The 22209-nt window shown below is 43.8% G+C and overlaps 2 protein-coding genes and 2 long non-coding RNA genes across 4 annotated transcripts; all 4 read right to left on the bottom strand.

Annotated features, from left to right (window-relative positions):
- Window positions 1–6781: 6781 nt before the first annotated feature.
- LOC122133587 lies at window positions 6782–8179 on the bottom strand. Its single transcript, XR_006152886.1, has 3 exons — window positions 8002–8179; window positions 7739–7835; window positions 6782–7417 (listed from the first exon to the last, which is right to left on the bottom strand). It is a non-coding gene; the product is annotated as an uncharacterized LOC122133587 (long non-coding RNA).
- A 661-nt stretch (window positions 8180–8840) lies between these two features.
- On the bottom strand, window positions 8841–13583 carry LOC116224195 (ubiquitin carboxyl-terminal hydrolase 37-like). Its single transcript, XM_042710150.1, has 13 exons — window positions 13337–13583; window positions 13157–13191; window positions 12911–12979; window positions 12725–12761; window positions 12323–12459; window positions 11662–11973; window positions 11301–11432; window positions 10970–11093; window positions 10628–10767; window positions 10431–10530; window positions 10220–10299; window positions 9787–9882; window positions 8841–9159 (listed from the first exon to the last, which is right to left on the bottom strand). The coding sequence occupies exons 1-13, from the start codon at window positions 13367–13369 to the stop codon at window positions 8919–8921; spliced, it is 1536 nt and encodes a 511-aa protein (XP_042566084.1). The 5' UTR covers window positions 13370–13583; the 3' UTR covers window positions 8841–8918.
- A 1662-nt stretch (window positions 13584–15245) lies between these two features.
- Window positions 15246–16653, bottom strand: LOC116224012. Its single transcript, XR_004165376.2, has 3 exons — window positions 16352–16653; window positions 16055–16151; window positions 15246–15733 (listed from the first exon to the last, which is right to left on the bottom strand). It is a non-coding gene; the product is annotated as an uncharacterized LOC116224012 (long non-coding RNA).
- Window positions 16654–16726: 73 nt separating this feature from the next.
- On the bottom strand, window positions 16727–21869 carry LOC116224194 (ubiquitin carboxyl-terminal hydrolase 36-like). Its single transcript, XM_042710149.1, has 14 exons — window positions 21769–21869; window positions 21601–21635; window positions 21351–21419; window positions 21133–21169; window positions 20731–20867; window positions 20076–20387; window positions 19746–19877; window positions 19323–19446; window positions 18979–19118; window positions 18782–18881; window positions 18567–18646; window positions 18123–18218; window positions 17713–17733; window positions 16727–16754 (listed from the first exon to the last, which is right to left on the bottom strand). The coding sequence occupies exons 1-14, from the start codon at window positions 21799–21801 to the stop codon at window positions 16727–16729; spliced, it is 1344 nt and encodes a 447-aa protein (XP_042566083.1). The 5' UTR covers window positions 21802–21869.
- Window positions 21870–22209: the final 340 nt, after the last annotated feature.

Below are 22209 nucleotides of genomic sequence, written 5' to 3'. Positions count from 1 at the left end.
GATCTCAAAGCAGAGGAATATGTTTTCTGGTGTTCTCTGAAGGACAGTTTGTGAACAGTTAAGCCAGTTCGCCTGAATCTGCGCTCAATTTTCTGACCCTCTGATTTTAGGGCTCTGAGATGGTCAGTGAACCAGGGGGCTGAGCGATGGAAGGACACCAGCCGTGTTTTTTCAGGGGCAAACCTGTCTAGGCCATCAAGTAGAGTGCTGTTGTAGTGGTGCACATGCTCTTCAAGTGAGAGTGCAGGATCAGGCTCAGTCAGGGCAGAGGAGAGAGTGTAAGATAGCAGGACATGGTCAATGTCCTTGATCTTACGGAAGGTAATAGAGCGCTTGCTGCTAGAGACTGGTGGTGTAATCATAGTGTCCAGTAGAACCACACTGTGGTCAGAGATGCCTAGCTCCAGGACATGAGAGTTGGTAACTACAACATCACCAGTAATGGCAAGATCAAGGGTATGGCCGTGTTTATGGGTTGGTCCTTGTACATGCTGAGTAAGCGGGAGGCAATCCAGGAGGTTGAGGAAGTCAACAGCCAACAGGCACTTGGGGGCATCTATATGGATATTAAAATCACCAAGTATCACCAGCCTGGAGAAGGTGGGGCATAGGATTGTGAGGAGATTTGAGAAATCAGATATAAAAGTAGAGTTATCTCTGGGTGGTCTGTAAATAGAGACAATTAGCAGAGGTTCTGGAGTGAGGCAGCTGGCAGCTAAACATTCAAAAGATGGGGAATCAGGGACCTGCAGTTCAACCAGGCCGAAAGTGTCCAGATAGAACACTGCCAGCCCCCCACCACGACCAGAGCTGCGTGCTTTTTCAATATAATTGTAGCCTGCAGGAGTCATCTCATTTAAGGTGAGATAGTCACCACTGCGGTGCCAGGTCTCACTAAGACATAAAATGTCAATGTCATGATCGGATATCAAATAATTTAATATAAGTGTTTTGTTCGTGAGAGACTGAATGTTCAGGGAGGCAAATTTGACATCCTTCTGTTTTAGGGGGCGGGGTGCGTGTTCTTTGAGAAGGCGGAGATCGCTACTAGTTTCATGACGACATCAGCGCCAGTAGAAATTTCTCCAGGTAGCCGACACTTCAAAGTGACGGTTAAAAGTGTCGACCATGACGTAATTTCTGTCGGCGACCATTTCAAAAGTGTCGGCGACATAAGTATAAATTGGGGGCGGGATCACCTCTGTTTGGATGTAAGAAGCACGTTGTAGATAATAACTACTTTGTAAATTGATTTCTCTTCTTTAATTGTTTAATATACAGCGAGACAAGAGTGGGACGTCACCTTAGACGGAGGGTGGCGATCGGAAGGTGGCAGTTCATTGGGGAATGGCCAAACCGGAAGGACTGGCGGTAGCAGAATTGAGTGAGGAGATAGAGGATGAGGAAGCGGGAGAAACAAACATTGGAAAATGGGTGGAAGTAATATCTAGGAAGGGAAAAAGGACAAATAGTGGTAATAGTTCAAGTGATGGTCTGGATTCGGGTGAGGAAAATCGTAGCGAAAATGTAAGACAACAGGAAGAAATAAAGGTAAAACTTCAGTTTGATTCTCCAAGTTCGTTAAACCCACTGAAAATATCTAAAGCGTTACACGACGCTGTAGAATCTGTATCAGTTAAGCCATTGAGAGATGGAAATGTAATCATTACATGCGTTTAGCAGACAAAAAGACCTTTTGGTTAAAATGACAACCTTGGAGGGGAAGAAAATCAAGTGTGTTTTGTGGGAGAGGAAAAGAATAGTACAAGGAGTGATCACAGGGGTCTCAACTGAGTTGACCAACGAAGAAATTATGAGAAATGTGATGGGAGCTAGAGTGGAAAGGGTGAAGAGGTTGACGTATAACAAAGACGGGGTGAAGAAGGAGAGTTTATCCATACTGTTGTCCATGAGAGAGGAAAGATTACCAACGAGAATTAGGGTAGGCTACATGAGCTACCAAGTGCGTGAGTACATCCCACCACCGCTCAGGTGCTTTAAATGTCAGAAATTTGGGCATGTAGCAGCAATATGTAGAGGGAAAGCGAGGTGTGGCAAGTGTGGAGGAGAGGATCATGAGTATGGTAAATGTGAGCAAGGTACTAAGGTTAGATGCTGTAATTGTGGTGGCGAGCATAGTGCTGCATATAAAGGGTGTGATGCGCATAAACGTGCAGCAGAGGTTCAGCGAATTAATGGAGGAAAAGGTGACATATGCTGAAGCAAAAAAAACAAGTTAAGGCAAAAAAGGAAACAGCGATACCATCAGGAGCTGGTCCAGGAATACCTGGGCAGAAACAGCACTGGCACTCTCAGGGAATCAAACAAATTGGAAGGGATGCAAATACAACATACATTGCAGTGGAAAATGTAAAGTTTGTAGCTTTCCTAGCGGAAGTGATCAACTGTTCTGCCCAAACATCGAGTAAGACAGAGAGAATTAAAATCATCATAAGAGCGGCACAGAAATACATTGGTATGGGGGAAAAACCTATAGAAAGTATCAATGATATCTTACTAGCAGAGGTAGGTCTAGAAGAATCACAAACAAAATGACTTTGTCTATTCTTCAGTGGAATGCTAGGAGTTTAATTGCAAATGGTCAGGAACTTATTGAGGAAATAGGAAACATGGTTAAAACCATCACTTGAGTTCATTATACATGGATACACAGCAGTGCGCAAAGATGATACTACAGGAGGTGGAGTGGCTACGTTTATTCAACAAGGGATTAATTATAGAAATATAACTTTGAATATAGATGTAGAGGTAGTCCTGGTTGATATATGGGTAGATAAAACTAGAACTAAAATCATCAACTTTTATAATCCTTGTAAAAGAATTTTGAGAGACACGCTAGACAGTTTGTATGAGGAGGGAAATGGAAAGGTAATATTATGTGGAGATTTTAATGCTCACAACACTCTGTGGGGAGGAATAAAAGTGGATGAGAATGGGAGTACTATTGAGGAATTTATGGATGACAATAAGTTGGTTTGTTTAAATGAGGGAAGAGGCACCAGGTTTGATGCATATCATGGAACAGAGTCTGTATTAGATCTTATGATAGTATCTGATCAGATAGCAGGGGTAAGTCAGTGGGAGGTTAATGGGAATTCTCTTGGTAGTGACCATTATATCATCTGGGTTAGTGTTAGGAATCAAAATATGTGTTTAGAGGATAATTGGTTTCCAAAATGGAAAATGAGAGAGGCAAACTGGGGGTTATATAACTTTAAGGTGAGTGGTAAGCTGATGGAAATAATATCAGATAGGAGTAGTGATGTTGATGAATTAAACTAAAAAATTACCAATATATTGTGTGAGGCAGCAGAGGAGGTTATTGGTAAATCTTCTGGCATGAGGAAAAGGAAAATGGTACCTTGGTGGTCAGATGACTGCAAGGAAGTGGTTAAATCCAGAAATAGCCTTCAGAAATATTAAATCAAATCATTCATATACCAATTTAATGGATTTTAAAAGAGCACAGTCTAAGGTAAAACGAGTTGTGAGAGAGGCTAAAAGGAAGTATTGGCGTGAATTTTGTGGTAAGATAGGGGCAGAAGTTAAAGTGGGTGATGTTTGGAACATGATTAAAAAGATGGGAGGCATTCGAAGGGAATTCTCTGTACCTGTGATTAAAGATAATGATGTAGTGACTAATCAAGAGAAAGCTGAGATGCTTGCAAAAGGTTTTGTCAAGGTTCATAGCTCAAAAAACCTAACAGCTGAAGAATTATCTTGGAGACTTAAAGTAATGGAGGAAAATAAAGGAATATTAGGAAAACAGGCAAATAGTGAGAGCGTACTTGAGAAGGAGTTTACTTTATTTGAGCTTAAGAGAGCATTAAATGGGGCCAAGAATACTTCACCAGGGAAAGATGGTATATGCTACAAAATGATTAAGGAGATAGATGACGTGGCTAAGTATGGAATTTTAAAACTTTATAATAAGATTTGGAAAACCAGGAAAGGACAGAACTGAAGTTAAAAGTTATAGGCCAATTGCATTAACATCTAATTTATGTAAGGTGATGGAAAGAATGATTGTTAGAAGGTTAATGTATGAGGGTGAAAAGAAAGGTCTATTCTCCAACCATCAGAGCGGGTTCCGTAGTGGACGGACTACAATGGACCCTGTTGTATGCATGGAAAATATAATAAGGAAAGCACAAAATAGCAAGGATTTAGTTTTGGCCACATTATTTTACATAGAAAAGGCATATGATATGCTATGGAAGGAGGGGTTTGGTAATCTAGTTGAATAGGATGGGCATTGGTGGGAAGATGTTCAATTGGATCAGGGACTTCTTAAAAGAAAGAACTATAGAAGTTAGAGTTGGGGTTGACTTTTCCCAGACTTATTCTATAGAAAATGGTACACCTCAAGGTAGTGTATGCAGTCCAGTGTTTTTCAACTTAATGATTAATGATGTAAGAATAAACAGAGCATTATATGCTGATGATGGAGCCTTGTGGATAAGAGGGCGTAAGATTGGAAACATTACACCTAAAATGCAACCAGCTATTCACAAGGTAGAAAAATGGGCATTCGAATGGGGTTTTCATTTATCTGTGGAAAAAACTCAAGTCATCTGTTTTTCAAAGAAAAGAGCTAATCCTGCTATAGAAATTAAGCTATATGGACAAGTTTTAAAGCAAGTCAATACCATTAGGTACCTGGGAGTGTGGTTTGATGTAAAGTTAACGTTTAAGGAACACATTCAGAAGATGATTGAGAAGTGCAAGAAGGGTATTAATGTCTTGAAATGCTTAGCAGGGTACAACTGGGGAGCTTCAGGAACGTCCCTAAAAAGAATTTATATTGCTCTGATTAGATACATTTTTTGATTATGGATGTATTGTGTACAGATCTACATCAAAGACACACCTTAACGAACTTGACAGAATGCAGGCTAAAAGTCTCAGAATATGTTGTGGTGCATTTAGAACTTCTCCTGTACCAGCGCTGCAAGTAGAGACAGGAGAAATGCCATTACACCTCAGGCGTCTGAAATTGAGTATGGCTTATTGGGACAATTTAAAAGGACATAACGCATCTCATCCTACTAAGGAGGTCCTTAATGAATGTTGGGAATATGGCAGGTCTCAGATCTGTAGCTTTGGCTGGGAAGCTAACAGATTAGCAAGTCAGTTGGAGATAGAGGACATAACATGCAGTAAGACTTTGCCTCTGGCCACAACCTCACCATGGTTATTTAGTTCCCCTAGGGTGATTATAGAAACTAAAGAAAATGTAGGGCAGTATCTGAGTATGTGCTACAATACAACAAAAATATATACAGACGCATCAAAAGATTGTGAGGGTAAGACTGGCATAGGGGTGTATATTCCTGAATCTGATATATACGTATATTAAAAAGAGGGCTACTGATCAGTTATCCATTTTTGCAGCTGAAATGGCAGCCATCATAATTGCATTGCAATGGCTAGAAGAGACTAGGCTCCCTAAAGCAATAATTTGTTCTGACTCAATGTCATCTCTCAGTTCTATTCAAATTGGAGAATCAACATGTAGACAGGATCTATTGAATGAAATAAATCAAATAATTTTTGCAATTAATCAACAGGGAAGGACAGTCCAGTTTGTGTGGGTTCCTGCTCATAAAGGTGTTGAAGGGAATGAGGAAGCAGACAAGCTGGCAAAAGAGGCAACGAAAGAAGAGGAGGTTCAATTAAACATTCCACTCAGTAAGTCAGAGATCAAGGTACTCATCAAACAAAAAATTAATACAATGTGGCAGTCTGAATGGGATAAGGAGAAAAAGGGTAGGCATCTTTACAAATTACAACAAGAAATCGTAGGGAAAAAGAATAGTTATATAAACAGACAGGAGGAGGTATGGTTCTACAGAATGAGGATCGGTCACACTGCTCTAAACAGTAATTTATTTATCATGAACAAACATCCATCTGGAAATTGTGAGGTTTGTGGAGTAAGAGAGGATGTAGAACATGTTCTGCTAAGTTGTGAAACATTTTCTAGACAGAGAGAAAAACTGAAAAGGACGGTTAGTGCAGAAAAAAGAGTTTTCTCCTTGGAAACGTTATTGGGTGAGCCAAGAGCAGGAAGTATTACTGGGTCCATAGTGTCATTTATTAAAGAAACACAATTAGCAATTAGGATTTAGAACTCTTGTTTTGTTTTGATTTATTTGGTTTTACTGGTTTTGTTATATTTTATTTTTATATTTTATTTTGATTCGATTTTCTTTAAAGATCCCCAATGAACTGCACCTCAGTCCAGTAGATGGCGGTAATACACGTAGCTTGTAAACCGCCATAAAACTCTACAGAAGAAGAAGAAGTATAAATTGGGCTTTAGTCTGCCGAAGTCAGTAGGTGTATAGCATGAGGGGTGTGCTGGACAGTAAAGTACGGAGGTTAAACAAATGGATTGACTAGTGTGTTAAATAAAACAAATATACCCACCAATAGTACACTTATGATAATGTATCCACAGTAGGCTGCTGTGTGTGTGTGTGTGTGGGGGGGGGGTCCTAGATCAGGGGTTTTCAACCAGGGGTCTGTGGCCCCCTGGTGGTCCGCGACGGCATTGCAGGGGGTCCGCGACATGAGCCTATGTTGATCAGTTCATCATTGAATTTTTTTATTTTTATGAATTCGCTTTGATATTTCAACACATTTCCAGATTATTCTTGAATATTGTGAAAAATATCGAAGAAATTACACTGACAACTGCTACAGGCGGAGTATGTGCGCGGGGGGAGGGGGCGTGGTGACAGCGGTTAGTGATCTACCCTGATAACTGCACATATTTAAGTGTTATAGGCAGAATATCTGTGCAGGGGGAGGGGGCGTGGCGGCGGCTAGCGATGCACCCTGATCATTTCACATATAATATCTGGGGAGGGGGCGTGGCGGCGGCTAGCGATGCACCCTGATAATTTCACATATTTAAGTGTTATAGGCAGATTATCTGTGCAGGTGGAGAGAGCGTGGCGGCGGCGGTGGTTACAAACAAGCACGCGCATGCAGGCACATCAGTGGGCCGCAAATTACTTTCTAGTCAGAATGGTGGTCCCAGGGAAAAAAACTGTTGAAAACCCCTCGTCTAGATGGTATCAAGAGTGGTATGAACATATGTATCTGAGTATGTGTGTGTGTGGTGAAGATGGTGTCACCAGTGGAGTGTGTGGGTGTATGTGTGAACATATCCACAGTAGACTGGAGTGTGCGAAACACTGGGTTTTTGGTTTATTCGGGCAAGTATGTGTGTGTTTGGGGGGACGGGGGGGTTCAGCAGCAGGACTTGATGGTACTGAGCTGTTGTAGCGCTCCGGTCCTGAGGAGACCCCACCATGGAGACCAGCTTGATGTGGTGTGGGGGGGGGGGGCAGGTCCAACAGCCTCTCACAGAACCCTTATCTAGTGTCTGAGAGGGAGGGGAGATGCACCATTAGAGCACTGACATACACACAGTAAGGTTATAGTCCTTGTTTCAAGGTAATACGGACTTGACAGGATGATGGCTAATCTTGAGCACTGCTATGGGTCTGTCTGCATGTCATCTGTGTCTGTGGTGTGGAGTTTGGACAGGAGACTGGGGCTCTGAATCTGACCATCAAGGATTTTTACGACAAACTGAGTCTTAACCTAACAACCGGGTGGCTGTTTTTTCCTCCCCTCTGAAAAGCAATCGATACCTCTGCAATTATGTGTAGAAACATTTAGACAGGTAATTATATCAACTTACTTCACATGTGACGTCTCTGGTTGAGTGTCTCCTGCTGAGCAGGGGAGTCCTGTCTGCGTCTGGTGCTGAGCCTTGATGACCAGGAAGGGGCACTTCACTGAGGGGACAGAAACATGGAGAGCAGAAGGTGAGACCGGATGATGGCATCAGTGTGTGTGTGTGTGTGTGTGTGTGTTTGCATGCATGTGTGTGTTTGAATTTTGCAAATTTCTGATGTAGAAGAGGGTGTATGCTGTGCTGTCCGTCTCTTTGTGTGTGTGTACCTTTCTGGTGTAAAAAAGCATGTAGGCAGTGCTGGCTCTCTCTCTGAGTACAGCCTCCTGAGTGGTGGGGGAGACTTCCTCATCATTAAGAGAGAGCCAGAGTCCCCCTTCCTCGGCACAGTCACTTGTGTAATGACCTGGAGGTGTCAGTCAACCACAGATCACTAACCAAACACACTCACACCTCCCATATGTGTGCTCCTTATAGAGTCTGTTTCTGTGATGTCCATACTCATACAGACATCTTTAAATATTGGTCTTATTTGCCTGTGTGTGTGTGTGTGTGTGTGTGTGTGTGTGTGTGTGTGTGTGTGTGTGTGTGTGTGTGTGTGTGTGTGTGTGTGTGTCTTACCCCAGTTCGCATTGGTCCCAATGTGGCTCAGCACACTCATTAGGGAGTAGGTGGAGCTGCCTCCCTCCTGACAGAAGAAACACAAGTGTCATTTATACATCATGGGGCTCATGTTGTTTACACACTATCACTATACAAAACACACATTACCATACTTACATTACAACCGTTCAGCACCACCATAGTGGAACACTCATAGTACAACACACATGAACACATTACTCATTTCACTACCCTCAATAACTCATGTAACCTTTTTCACATAAATGACTTCCACTTGAGCCAAACTAAGATCTCAGCCTAAGTGTCTCCCTGTGTGTCTCACCACCTTCTCTCTCTCTGTCCCTGCCTTTAGCTCCTGAGTGATGGAGGATGCTGGGTAAAAGGAAGGAAGGAGGGAACGATGAGCCTCTTCTGCAGCATCAACTCAGTCACCTCTGACTATCGATTTTAAATGAATAGTTTACATGCAAAGATGCTAGTGTTTTTGAGAATCGATACACTATCATAAAACATAATATTGTGATTTCTTACACCCCTAATCAGCATGTGTGTTCTGTAGGAATCAGACCCATAACCTTGGTTTTGTTGTTAGCAATGGTTCTGCGAGTTGAGGCACAGGGACACACGCTAGTTCATTGGTGTGACGTGTGTGACACAGCGTCCACTGTGAGCAGAGAGGAGACTTGCCTTCAGAGGAAGACGCCCTCCCCAGAGTAGAGGTGGCTGCAGGGCAGCAGCCTGATCCTGCACTGGGGGCCGGAACCTGAGGGGACTCGCCACACCTTCCTGCAATGTCCTCAGTCCTGAAAATGATTTATAATTAGTGTGTGTGTGTGTGTGTGTGTGTGTGTGTGTGTGTGTGTGTGAGTGAGTGAGTGAGTGAGTGAGTGAGAGAGAGAAACACAGTTAGAAAATATATTTTACTGTGATAAATTCAAATCACTCCCAAAGTCTATTTTACACAAGCCCCCTGGTGGACCACAAAGGCTAAGGCTGTTCCATGTGAACGGTTATTAGCCTGAGAGGACTCCCAAAACCTTCCTGCCATGTTCTTTGTGTGCGTGTGCGTGTGTGTGTGTGTGTGTGTGTGTGAGAGAGAGAAGCACAGTTACAAAATATTTCACTGTTATATGTAAGGCCCATACAACTAGTGAAGCCTATTTTTCACCAGATCTTCAGTATTTTGTCGCCGCCTGGTGGACCTTCATGGCTAAGACTGTTACATCTGAACAGGTATTTTCATAACAAATCTCCAAATGAATAGAATCATTTAAAATAGACAGGGTATAGATAGGTAGTCTTGAGTCTGTTCCATTTCTCGGCTACATGCATGTATGGGTTTGTGTGTGTTTGTGCTTGATTGTTTGTGAGTGTGTGTGGATTTGTGCGCATGCTTGTTTGTATGTGTGTGTGTTTAAGTGTATCACCACCTTTGTTTGATCTGGAGCTCTGCCTCCAGCTGAAGCGGTGCCATGCTTTTGGTGAGGGTGAAGGGGCAAAACCTCTTCAGGTGTAAAATGAGAACCCTAGAGAGAAAGAGAATAATTATAATCTGGTCCATAGGAGATATCTCTCCATCAGGACCAATGCCAGTGGAATGAATGACTGGCTGCTGTAGGTTACTCTGGTAAACAGGAGGAGTACAGGAGTAACTCTGTTACATTGGTGGCAATGGTGTTTGTACATGTGTCTCATGTGTTTCTCGTGTGTTTCTCATGTGTCTCGTGTGTGTCTCATGTGTCTCTCATGTGTTTCTCTTGTGTCTCGTGTGTGTCTCATGTGTGTCTCGTGTGTTTCTCATGTCTCTCATATGTCTCGTGTGTTGGTGCTTAAGTGGAGGTCAGTGGAGGCAGGCAAACTTACTGAGGTAGTGTGTAGAAACTACACCTCAGGCTCGACACCTGGCCCCCACACCGCTCGCACCTGTACTCAACTTCTGATTCCTGTGGGCACAAACACATGTGACAAACCAGTTTGTGTGTGTGTGTGTGTGAGAGAGAGTTTGTGTGTGTGTGTGTGTGTGCTCTGACTACATTGTGTGCATAGAGATTGAGATTGACTGTTAGTAACATACGTTGAAGTAGAGCTCCAGGCTGTTTTGGACCGTGCCCTGCGCAACCATTTGGAGAGAGAGGTAGGTGGAGATCTCCTCCCTCCTGCTCTCAACTCCACAGCTGCTCAACAAACAAAAACACACATGAGAGCTACAGATCAATGCTTCACACACAGGAATAATGTCTGTAGATCTGCCCTTATATCAGCCTGACTGACCTCCTGCAAGATCTTATGTGCTGGAGCTGGAAGGAGAGCAGAGTGTCCACTGGGCACTGATAGGACACATCCCCCATCTGGAGGGTGTGCCCAATGTCCTTGAGGCCCAGAAGACACTCCGAAAGGAACTCATGGGCGTCCTGCACACACACAAGCACATATATGACAAACACAGATGCATACGGACATAAAACATGTCAACATGAACAGAAATGCACATCCACATGCATATTTTACATACGTTGAGCCTTGCAATGATATGGCTTACAATGTCATCAAAAGCTGTATACATGAGAATTGATTAAGTTCATAGTATCTGATTTCATGTGTGTGTTTTCTCACGTTCTGTGAGTTCCCCTTGAATTCTTGGTTGCGCAGGGCGATGCAGTCCTTCAGCTCCATCAGAACTGCCGCCTTCAGCTGCCTGTCCGTGGATTTCCTCAGGCACCAGAGACCCACAAAGGAGCTATGGAGAGAGAGAGGGGGTTGAGGGGAGTGTTTATGTTTGTGTTCATGGGATCATTTATGTCTGTGTGCAAATGTGCATTTGTGTGCATGGGTGTGTGTTTGTATGTCAGAGTGTGTGTGTGTTTGTATGTGATTATATGTTAGTTTGTGAGTGTGTGTGTGTATGTGAGCGTTTCAGTGAGTGTGTGTGTGTGTGTGTACTTACCTGAGAAGCAGTGCTGAGGGCTCCTGCCTCCATGTCTCCTCCTGCAGGAGCAGCTGGATGCAGAGGGGCTGCAGAGCGAACAGACACTGCAGGGTGGAGTTGATATAGCAGGTCTGTCCGAGGTTAGGCAGCCTGAGAGAGAGGAAAATAAACCAGAAAGTCAAACACAAACTGCCAAGAGCTACTCAAGCAAGCATCATGCATGCACATAAACACTGCCTAAGTGAAGGCACATCAAATGTAACCTCTGCTTGACTTCAATATATGTTCAATATATATATATATGCTGGACAGACATAGTGAACACACACATCACTCCTCTAGGTGGTTTAAAGTGAGAAAGGTGATCTGGGTGACTTACCCCCTGCACTTCAACTGCTGGGCCGGGAGAACATGCGGCTTTCTCTCTGGGGCCTCCGGGGCAATGAGGAGAGTCACAGGGGGTGTCCTGGCCCTACTCTTTGGGGCCTCCGGGGCAATGAGGAGGGCCACAGGGGGTGTCCTGGCCCTACTCTTTGGGGCCTCCGGGGCAATGAGAAGGGCCACAGGGGGTGTCCTGGCCCTACTCTTTGGGGCCTCCGGGGCAATGAGGAGGGCCACGGGGGCTGACCTGGCCCTCTTTTTACGGCCCCTTGATGGGGACCGGCTCTCCCCCACGAGTTGGACCATTAACCTGTACAAACACAGTTTGGAGGTGAGTGTTAGTAAACCTAGCACTCAAGTTGATGCTAAAAGAATGTGTGGGACTGGATGCAGTGTGGGGTTAGTCTGGTCTGTGGGGCTGCAGCTGGATCTTACGGTGTTTCTATATGACATTTACGAGTGTATATAAGCTCATAAAGGTGTGATATGGGAAGAATGCAGCTGGATCTTATAGTGAATCTATATGATGTTTCTGTGTGTATCTGTGGTGTGACACAGTAGCTATGACAACATGAGGAACAGCAGTATGGAGTGGTGAGGCAGCATTAGGGAAGTTAGTGAGGGCACATATGTGTGTCGTGTCCTGAATCAGCACTCACTGGTCCAGGGGGTCACAGCCTTTTGGGGTGTCCGGGCTGGGGACCTCCTCTCCTTGGGGTGCCCCGGGAGATGGGGTTTCTGGGGAGGCCGAGGTGACCAGTGTGGAGGACTCAAGGGTAGCTAGGGTGCTGGAGATCTGGTGAAATGGAAAAACACTCCTTGCTGAGTTTGGCTTTTAACCTTAAAGTGTCTACATTCCACAAACAAATAAAAGTTCATGTAAGTTTAATTCTCTAACAGTAAATGTCTAACAGTCTTATGTGTCACACAAAATAGTTGAGCCAAACTTTGATTATAAACTGCTAATTAGATGCTAATTAGATGACTGTAACTAAAGTGAAGATTGCTCCTGCAGATGCAGGTGTAATAGAAGGAAAGTCCATCTATGTTGCCATGGTTACCTGAGGGACGTCCCCTGACACAGGGCTTGGCTCCAGGCTGTCCAGAATAAAGGAAGACATGAGAACTTTAGTCAGCATACACACACACACACACACACACACACACACACACACACAGCAACATGCATACAGACACACGCTCAGAATCCCACAGAATCAGATTCACTCGCACTGGTGTACTCTTACATCGCAGGTATACCAGCATCCCCAGTCTTGTTTCTTCTAAATAATCTCCTCAGCCAGTGACGAGGCCTCCTGTGTGAGAGATTAGAGAGATGAGAGGACTAACAAGACTTTTGGTTAACCTCAATTCAATGTTATTCATAATATTATTCATTTTCATATTATTATTATTATTAGTTTTGTTTTACATAGTACCATTAACATCCACTCCACCAATACATGAACACACACACACACACAACAGTTTACCTCTCCAAGCATTGCTCTGCCTGGACTTTCTTCCTCTGGTTAAAAAGGATGGACATATCAGCATTAATTTATAATAATTATAATATAATTTAAAAACCAATGATTTGATACAAAGGTCATCATTATTATTATTATTGCTATTATTAGCCTATTATTATTATTATTGTTGTTTTCTTTTACCTTCCTCAGAGGAATACAAGGACAGCAAAGCATCTTTATACACTGTAGTGGTCACCTCAATCACAAATCCAATTATGAATCGATGTCAAATTCCAGACCCTTTTATACTCGCGCTATGGCAAATGTATGACACGGCAATCAGTCTTTGTGACGTAATGACAACACATAGGCAAACTCCAGTCAAAGACCTACCGTGGGCATTCTGAACCGAATTAATATTCTCCAAGGATATCGTTCCCCATAATTACAATGTAGACCAATAAACTGCTTCCGTGTCGTTTCACATGGGACTGAAGGCAGAAAGTCTTTGCCTCCCTTAGACTTACTTACATGCAAAACAATCCATGACTTTCTCAATGTTATTAAAATAACTTAACAATGTATATATAATGTCAGCGTATTTTTTTAGTACACTGTAGCGGTCACTTAACCTTGGCCCTACTACAAAATATATTTCCACCAACATGATCACATGAGTCACTATGGAGATTTACTTTAACTAGGGTTTTCGCCCATAAAGACTGGTCACTGAAGCCGTGTATCAACCAGATATGATTTAATATAATCTGACAGATCAAGTGAAATAACATGTGTTTATTTTACTTGAAATAGTAGCGAAAACAATTCCCTTAGGTTTCGACTGGATGAAGATATAAAAACAAAAATGTCAGATGTTAAGTAGGTAGCTACTCTAATGGAATTAATTTGTACATTGCAAAATAGTCGATCACCGTATTAGTTAGATAGCCTACGTTTATCAATATAAAACCGTATCATTAAGTTACAACACAAGGTTAAATCAATAGGCCTACATCATCTCAATCAGTTCAAAATGCATTTCGATATACACATATGTTAACAACCTACAAAGAAATCCAGGAAGTAATCATTTCACCAAAACGATCGTGGTGTGTTCACATCTAGTTTAGTCATCCCAATTTGTTTTTTTAGCAATTGATACCGTGTTTTTGAGCTTTTACAGACATGTTATCTGGGGATTGATAACATTTTTCTTCCAAAGCCTTTGTCTAATATAGCTATTAGCGTCCTACATTCAAACGCATGTTAATTAACCTTACACAATGCCTATGCATAACCACTGTAATGACAGTTAATATGTCATAGGATAATGACATTAGGTTTTAACTTGACACTGTCGCAATGGCTATGCTTCCACACATGACACTGTTTACTTACCTTAAAGTCCGGCTGCTATATGGAAGGAAAGCGACTGAGGCAGATGTGTCGCCACCCATAATATCCAACTCAGTGCCATAAACTGCTACTTAGGCCTACTTGCCAGGTTTATCCATCCTTACATCACACCATTTATTTGAAAAAATAACAAAAACATAAAATATACCGTAAAGATGGTTACAAGATAACAACACTATCTATAATTGCTATTCTGTTGTATTCTGCTGTTAGCTACATTAGCAACCAGGAGGAATTTAACTTTACCTGTCTCGCAGTTTTTTCCATCGTGCCTTGCACTCTACTACCGTCAAGCCGATGCTCTCTGAAATCTCCCCCCATGAATTAAGTGACACTTGGGCATCTTTATAAAACGGCAGAGAGGCATTTTAGAGGTGGGGATATTTCCTCACTTGCTCCGCCAATCTTTCCTCTATTCCCTCCATTACAAAAAGCTGTTGGAAAAAAAGCTGTTGAGCGCTCGCGGAAAATTCAAACAATGAAGTCAACGATGCGTGCAGTCTATCTAGCCAATCACACGTGCGCGACACTATGTGACGACATCAGCGCCAGTAGAAATTTCTCCAGGTAGCCGACACTTCAAAGCGACGGTTAAAAGTGTCGACCATGACGTAATTTCTGTTGGCGAACATTTTAAAAGTGTCGGCGACATAAGTATAAATTGGGCTTTAGTCTGCCGAAGTCAGTAGGTGTATAGCATGAGGGGTGTGTTGGACAGTAAAGTACGGAGGTAAAACAACTGGATTGACTAGTGTGTTAAATAAAACAAATATACTCAACAATAGTACACTTATGATAACGTATCCACAGTAGGCTGGACTGTGTGTGTGTGTGTGTGTGGGGGGGGGGGGGTCTAGATGGTATCACGAGTGGTATGAACATATGTGTCTGAGAATGTGTGTGTGTGGTGAAGATGGTGTCACCAGTGGAGTGTGTGGGTGTATGTGTGAACATATCCACAGTAGACTGGAGTGTGCGAAACACTGGGTTTTTGGTTTATTCGGGCAAGTATGTGTGTGTTTGGGGGGACGGGGGGGTTCAGCAGCAGGACTTGATGGTACTGAGCTGTTGTAGCGCTCCGGTCCTGAGGAGACCCCACCATGGAGACCAGCTTGATGTGGTGGGGGGGGGGGGGGGGGGGGGGCAGGTCCAACAGCCTCTCACAGAACCCTTATCTAGTGTCTGAGAGGGAGGGGAGATGCACCATTAGAGCACTGACATACACACAGTAAGGTTATAGTCCTTGTTTCAAGGTAAGACGGACTTGACAGGATGATGGCTAATCTTGAGCACTGCTATGGGTCTGTCTGCATGCTATCTGTGTCTGTGGTGTGGAGTTTGGACATGAAACTGGGGCTCTGAATCTGACCATCAAGGATTTTTACGACAAACTGAGTCTTAACCTAACAACCGGGTGGCTGTTTTTTCCTCCCCTCTGAAAAGCAATCGATACCTCTGCAATTATGTGTAGAAACATTTAGACAGGTAATTATATCAACTTACTTCACATGTGACGTCTCTGGTTGAGTGTCTCCTGCTGAGCAGGAGAGTCCTGTCTGTGTCTGGTGCTGAGCCTTGATGACCAGGAAGGGGCACTTCACTGAGGGGACAGAAACATGGAGAGCAGAAGGTGAGTCCGGATGATGGCATCAGTGTGTGTGTATGTGCGTGTGTGTCTTTGCATGCATGTGTGTGTTTGAATTTTGCACATTTCTGATGTAGAAGAGGGTGTATGCTGTGCTGTCCGTCTCTTTGCGTTTGTGTGTGTGTGTGTGTGTGTGTGTGTGTGTGTGTGTGTACCTTTCTGGTGTAAAAAAGCATGTAGGCAGTGCTGGCTCTCTCTCTGAGTACAGCCTCCTGAGTGGTGGGGGAGACTTCCTCATCATTAAGAGAGAGCCAGAGTCCCCCTTCCTCGGCGCAGTCACTTGTGTAATGACCTGGAGGTGTCAGTCAACCACAGATCACTAACCAAACACACTCACACCTCCCATATGTGTGCTCCTTATAGAGTCTGTTTCTGTGATGTCCATACTCATACAGACAACTTTAAATATGGGTCTTATTTGCCTGTGTGTGTGTGTGTGTGTGTGTGTGTGTGTGTGTGTGTGTGTGTGTGTGTGTGTGTGTGTGTGTTACCCCAGTCCGCATTGGTCCCAATGTGGCTCAGCACACTCATTAGGGAGTAGGTGGAGCTGCCTCCCTCCTGACAGGAGAAACACAAGTGTCATTTATACATCACAGGGCTCATGCTGTTTACACACTATCACTATACAAAACACACATTACCATACTTACATTACAACCGTTCAGCACCACCATAGTGGAACACTCATAGTACAACACACATGAACACATTACTCATTTCACTACCCTCAATAACTCATGTAACCTTTTTCACATAAATTACTTCCACTTGAGCCAAACTAAGATCTCAGCCTAAGTGTCTCCCTGTGTGTCTCACCACCTTCTCTCTCTCTGTCCCTGCCTTTAGCTCCTGAGTGATGGAGGATGCTGGGTAAAAGGAAGGAAGGAGGGAACGATGAGCTTCTTCTACAGCATCAACTCATTCACCTCTGACTATCGATTTTAAATTAATAGTTTACATGCAAAGATGCTAGTGTTTTTGAGAATCGATACACTATCATAAAACATAATATTGTGATTTCTTACACCCCTAATCAGCATGTGTGTTCTGTAGGAATCAGACCCATAACCTTGGTTTTGTTGTTAGCAATGGTTCTGCGAGTTGAGGCACAGGGACACACGCAAGTTCATTGGTGTGACGTGTGTGAGCAGAGAGGAGACTTGCCTTCAGAGGAAGACGCCCCTCTCAGAGTAGAGGTGGCTGCAGGGCAGCGGCCTGATCCTGCACTGGGGGCCGGAACCTGAGGGGACTCGCCACACCTTCCTGCAATGTCCTCAGTCCTGAAAATGATTTATAATTAGTGTGTGTGTGTGTGTGTGTGTGTGTGTGTGTGTGTGTGTGTGAGAGAGAGAGAGAGAGAGAGAGAGAGAGAGAGAGAGACACAGTTAGAAAATATAGTTTACTGTGATAAATTCAAATCACTCCCAAAGTGTATTTTACACAAGCCCCCTGGTGGACCACAAAGGCTAAGGCTGTTCCATGTGAACGGTTTTTAGCCTGAGAGGATTTCCAAAACCTTCCTGCCATGTCCTCAGTCCTGGAAACACACATTATCATTGTGTGCGTGTGTGTGTGTGTGTGTGTGTGTGAGAGAGAGAAGCACAGTTACAAAATATTTCACTGTTATATGTAAGGCCCATACAACTAGTGAAGCCTATTTTTCACCAGATCTTCAGTATTTTGTCGCCGCCTGGTGGACCTTCAAGGCTAAGACTGTTACATGTGAACAGGTATTTTCATAACAAATCTCCAAATGAATAGAATCATTTAAAATAGACAGGGTATAGATAGGTAGTCTTGAGTCTGTTCCATTTCTCGCTACATGCATGTATGGGTGTGTGTGTGTTTGTGCCAGATTGTTTGTGAGTGTGTGTGGATGTGTGCGCATGCTTGTTTGTATGTGTGTGTGTTTAAGTGTATCACCACCTTTGTTTGATCTGGAGCTCTGCCTCCAGCTGAAGCGGTGCCATGCTTTTGGTGAGGGTGAAGGGGCAAAACCTCTTCAGGTGTAAAATGAGAACCCTAGAGAGAAAGAGAATAATTATAATCTGGTCCATAGGAGATATCTCTCCATCAGGACCGATGCCAGTAGGATGAATGATTGGCTGCTGTGGGTTACTCTGGTAAACAGGAGGAGTACAGGAGTAACTCCGTTACATTGGTGGCAATGGTGTTTGTACAGGTGTCTCGTGTGTTTCTCATGTGTTTCTCATGTGTCTCGTGTGTGTCTCATGTGTGTCTCATATGTGTCTCATGTGCCTCATATGTGTCTCATGTGTGTCTCATGTCTCTCATGTGTGTTTCTCATGTCTCTCATATGTCTCGTGTGTTGGTGCTTAAGTGGAGGTCAGTGGAGGCAGGCAAACTTACTGAGGTAGTGTGTAGAAACTACACCTCAGGCTCGACACCTGACCCCCACACCGCTCGCACCTGTACTCAACTTCTGATTCCTGTGGGCACAAACACATGTGACAAACCAGTTTGTGTGTGTGTGTGTGTGTGTGAGAGAGAGTATGTGTGTGTGTGTGTGTGTACTCTGACTACATTGTGTGTATAGAGATTGAGATTGACTGTTAGTAACATACGTTGAAGTAGAGCTCCAGGCTGTTTTGGACTGTGCCCTGCGCAACCATTTGGAGGGAGAGGTAGGTGGAGATCTCCTCCCTCCTGCTCTCAACTCCACAGCTGCTCATCAAACAAAAACACACATGAGGGCTACAGATCAATGCTTCACACACAGGAATAATGTCTGTAGATCTGCCCTTATATCAGCCTGACTGACCTCCTGCAAGACCTTATGTGCTGGAGCTGGAAGGAGAGCAGAGTGTCCACTGGGCACTGATAGGACACATCACCCATCTGGAGGGTGTGCCCAATGTCCTTGAGGCCCAGAAGACACTCCGAAAGGAACTCATGGGCGTCCTGCACACACACAAGCACATATATGACAAACACACAGATGCATACAGACATAAAACATGTCAACATGAACAGAAATGCTTATCCACACACATATTTTACATACGTTGAGCCTTGCAATGATATGGCTTACAATGTCATCAAAAGCTGTATACATGAGAATTGATTAAGTTCATAGTATCTGATTTCATGTGTGTGTTTTCTCACGTTCTGTGAGTTCCCCTTGAATTCTTGGTTGCGCAGGGCGATGCAGTCCTTCAGCTCCATCAGCACTGCCGCCTTCAGCTCCCTGTCCGTGGATTTCCTCAGGCACCAGAGACCCACAAAGGAGCTATGGAGAGAGAGAGTGGGGTTAGGGGAGTGTTTATGTTTGTGTTCATGGGATCATTTATGTCTGTGTGCAAATGTGCATTTGTGTGCATGGGTGTGTGTTTATATGTGAGTGTGTGTGTGTGTTTGTATGTGATTATATGTTAGTTTGTGAGTGTGTGTGTGTGTGTGTATGTGAGCGTGTGTATGTGAGCGTGTCAGTGAGTGTGTGTGTGTGTGTGTATGTGAGCGTGTATGTGAGTGTGTGTGTGTGTGTGTATGTGAGCGTGTCAGTGAGTGTGTGTGTGTGTGTGTACTTACCTGAGGAGCAGTGCTGAGGGCTCCTGCCTCCATGTCTCCTCCTGCAGGAGCAGCTGGATGCAGAGGGGCTGCAGAGCGAACAGACACTGCAGGGTGGAGTTGATATAGCAGGTCTGTCCGAGGTTAGGCAGCCTGAGAGAGAGGAAAATAAACCAGAAAGTCAAACACAAACTGCCAAGAGCTACTCAAGCAAGCATCATGCATGCACATAAACACTGCCTAAGTGAAGACACATCAAATATATATATGCTGGACAGACATACTGAATGTGAACACACACATCACTCCTCTAGGTGGTTTAAAGTGAGAAAGGTGATCTGGGTGACTTACCCCCTGCACTTCAACTGCTGGGCCGGGAGAACATGCGGCTTTCTCTCTGGGGCCTCCGGGGCAATGAGGAGGGCCACAGGGGGTGTCCTGGCCCTACTTGCTGGGGCCTCCGGGGCAATGAGGAGGGCCACAGGGGGTGTCCTGGCCCTAGTCTTTGGGGCCTCCGGGGCAATGAGGAGGGTCACAGGGGGTGTCCTGGCCCTACTCTTTGAGGCCTCCGGGGCAATGAGGAGGGCCACGGGGGCTGACCTGGCCCTCTTTTTACGGCCCCTTGATGGGGGCCGGCTCTCCTCCACGAGTTGGACCATTAACCTGTACAAACACAGTTTGGAAGTGAGTGTTAGTAAACCTAGCACTCAAGTTGATGCTAAAAGAATGTGTGGGACTGGATGCAGTGTGGGGTTAGTCTGGTCTGTGGGGCTGCAGCTGGATCTTACGGTGTTTCTATATGACATTTACGAGTGTATATAAGCTCATAAAGGTGTGATATGGGAAGAATGCAGCTGGATCTTATAGTGAATATATATGATGTTTCTGTCTGTGGTGTGACACAGTAGCTATGACAACATGAGGAACAGCAGTATGGAGTGGTGAGGCAGCATTAGGGAAGTTAGTGAGGGCACATATGTGTGTCGTGTCCTGAATCAGCACTCACTGGTCCAGGGGGTCACAGCCTTTTGGGGTGTCCGGGCTGGGGACCTCCTCTCCTTGGGGTGCCCCAGGAGATGGGGTTTCTGGGGAGGCCGGGGTGACCAGTGTGGAGGACTCCAGGGTAGCTAGGGTGCTGGAGATCTGGTGAAATGGAAAAACACTCCTTGCTGAGTTTGGCTTTTAACCTTAAAGTGTCTACATTCCACAAATAAATAAAAGTTCATGTAAGTTTAATTCTCTAACAGTAAATGTCTAACAGTCTTATGTGTCACACAAAATAGTTGAGCCAAACTTTGATTATAAACTGCTAATTAGATGCTAATTAGATGACTGTAACTAAAGTGAAGATTGCTCCTGCAGATGCAGGTGTAATAGAAGGAAAGTCCATCTATGTTGCCATGGTTACCTGAGGGACGTCCCCTGACACAGGGCTTGGCTCCAGGCTGTCCAGAATAAAGGAAGACATGAGAACTTTAGTCAGCTCTCTCTCTCACACACACACACACACACACACACACACACACACACACACACACACACACACACACACACACAGCAACATGCATACAGACACACGCTCAGAATCCCACAGAATCAGATTCACTCGCACTGGTGTACTCTTACATCGCAGGTATACCAGCATCCCCAGTCTTGTTTCTTCTAAATAATCTCCTCAGCCAGTGACGAGGGCTCCTGTGTGAGAGATTAGAGAGATGAGAGGACTAACAAGACTTTTGGTTAACCTCAATTCAATGTTATTCATAATATTATTCATTTTCATATTATTATTAGTTTTGTTTTACATAGTACCATTAACATCCACTTCACCAATACATAAACACACACACACACACACACACACACAACAGTTTACCTCTCCAAGCATGGCTCTGCCTGGACTTTCTTCCTCTGGTTAAAAAGGATGGACATATCAGCATTCATTTATAATAATTATAATAGAATTAAAAACCAATGATTTGATACAAAGGTCATCATTATTCTTATTATTGCTATTATTATTATTATTGTTGTTTTCTTTTACCTTCCTCAGAGGAATACAAGGACAGCAAAGCATCTTTATACACTGTAGTGGTCACCTCAATCACAAATCCAATTATGAATCGATGTCAAATTCCAGACCCTTTTATACTCGCGCTATGGCAAATTTATGACACAGCAATCAGTCTTTGTGACGTAATGACAACACATAGGCAAACTCCAGTCAAAGACCTACCGTGGGCATTCTGAACCGAATTAATATTCTCCAAGGATATCGTTCCCCATAATTACAATGTAGACCAATAGACTGCTTCCGTGTCGTTTCACATGGGACTGAAGGCAGAAAGTCTTTGCCTCCCTTAGACTTACTTACATGCAAAACAATCCATGACTTTCTCAATGTTATTAAAATAACTTAACAATGTATATATAATGTCAGCGTATTTTTTTAGTACACTGTAGCGGTCACATAACCTTGGCCCTA

The sequence above is a fragment of the Clupea harengus genome, chromosome 16, assembly GCF_900700415.2.
Source record: "Clupea harengus chromosome 16, Ch_v2.0.2, whole genome shotgun sequence".
NCBI lineage: Eukaryota > Metazoa > Chordata > Actinopteri > Clupeiformes > Clupeidae > Clupea > Clupea harengus.
The sequence above is the reverse complement of the archived record's forward strand: the minus strand, read 5'-3'. Positions and strand labels throughout refer to the sequence as shown.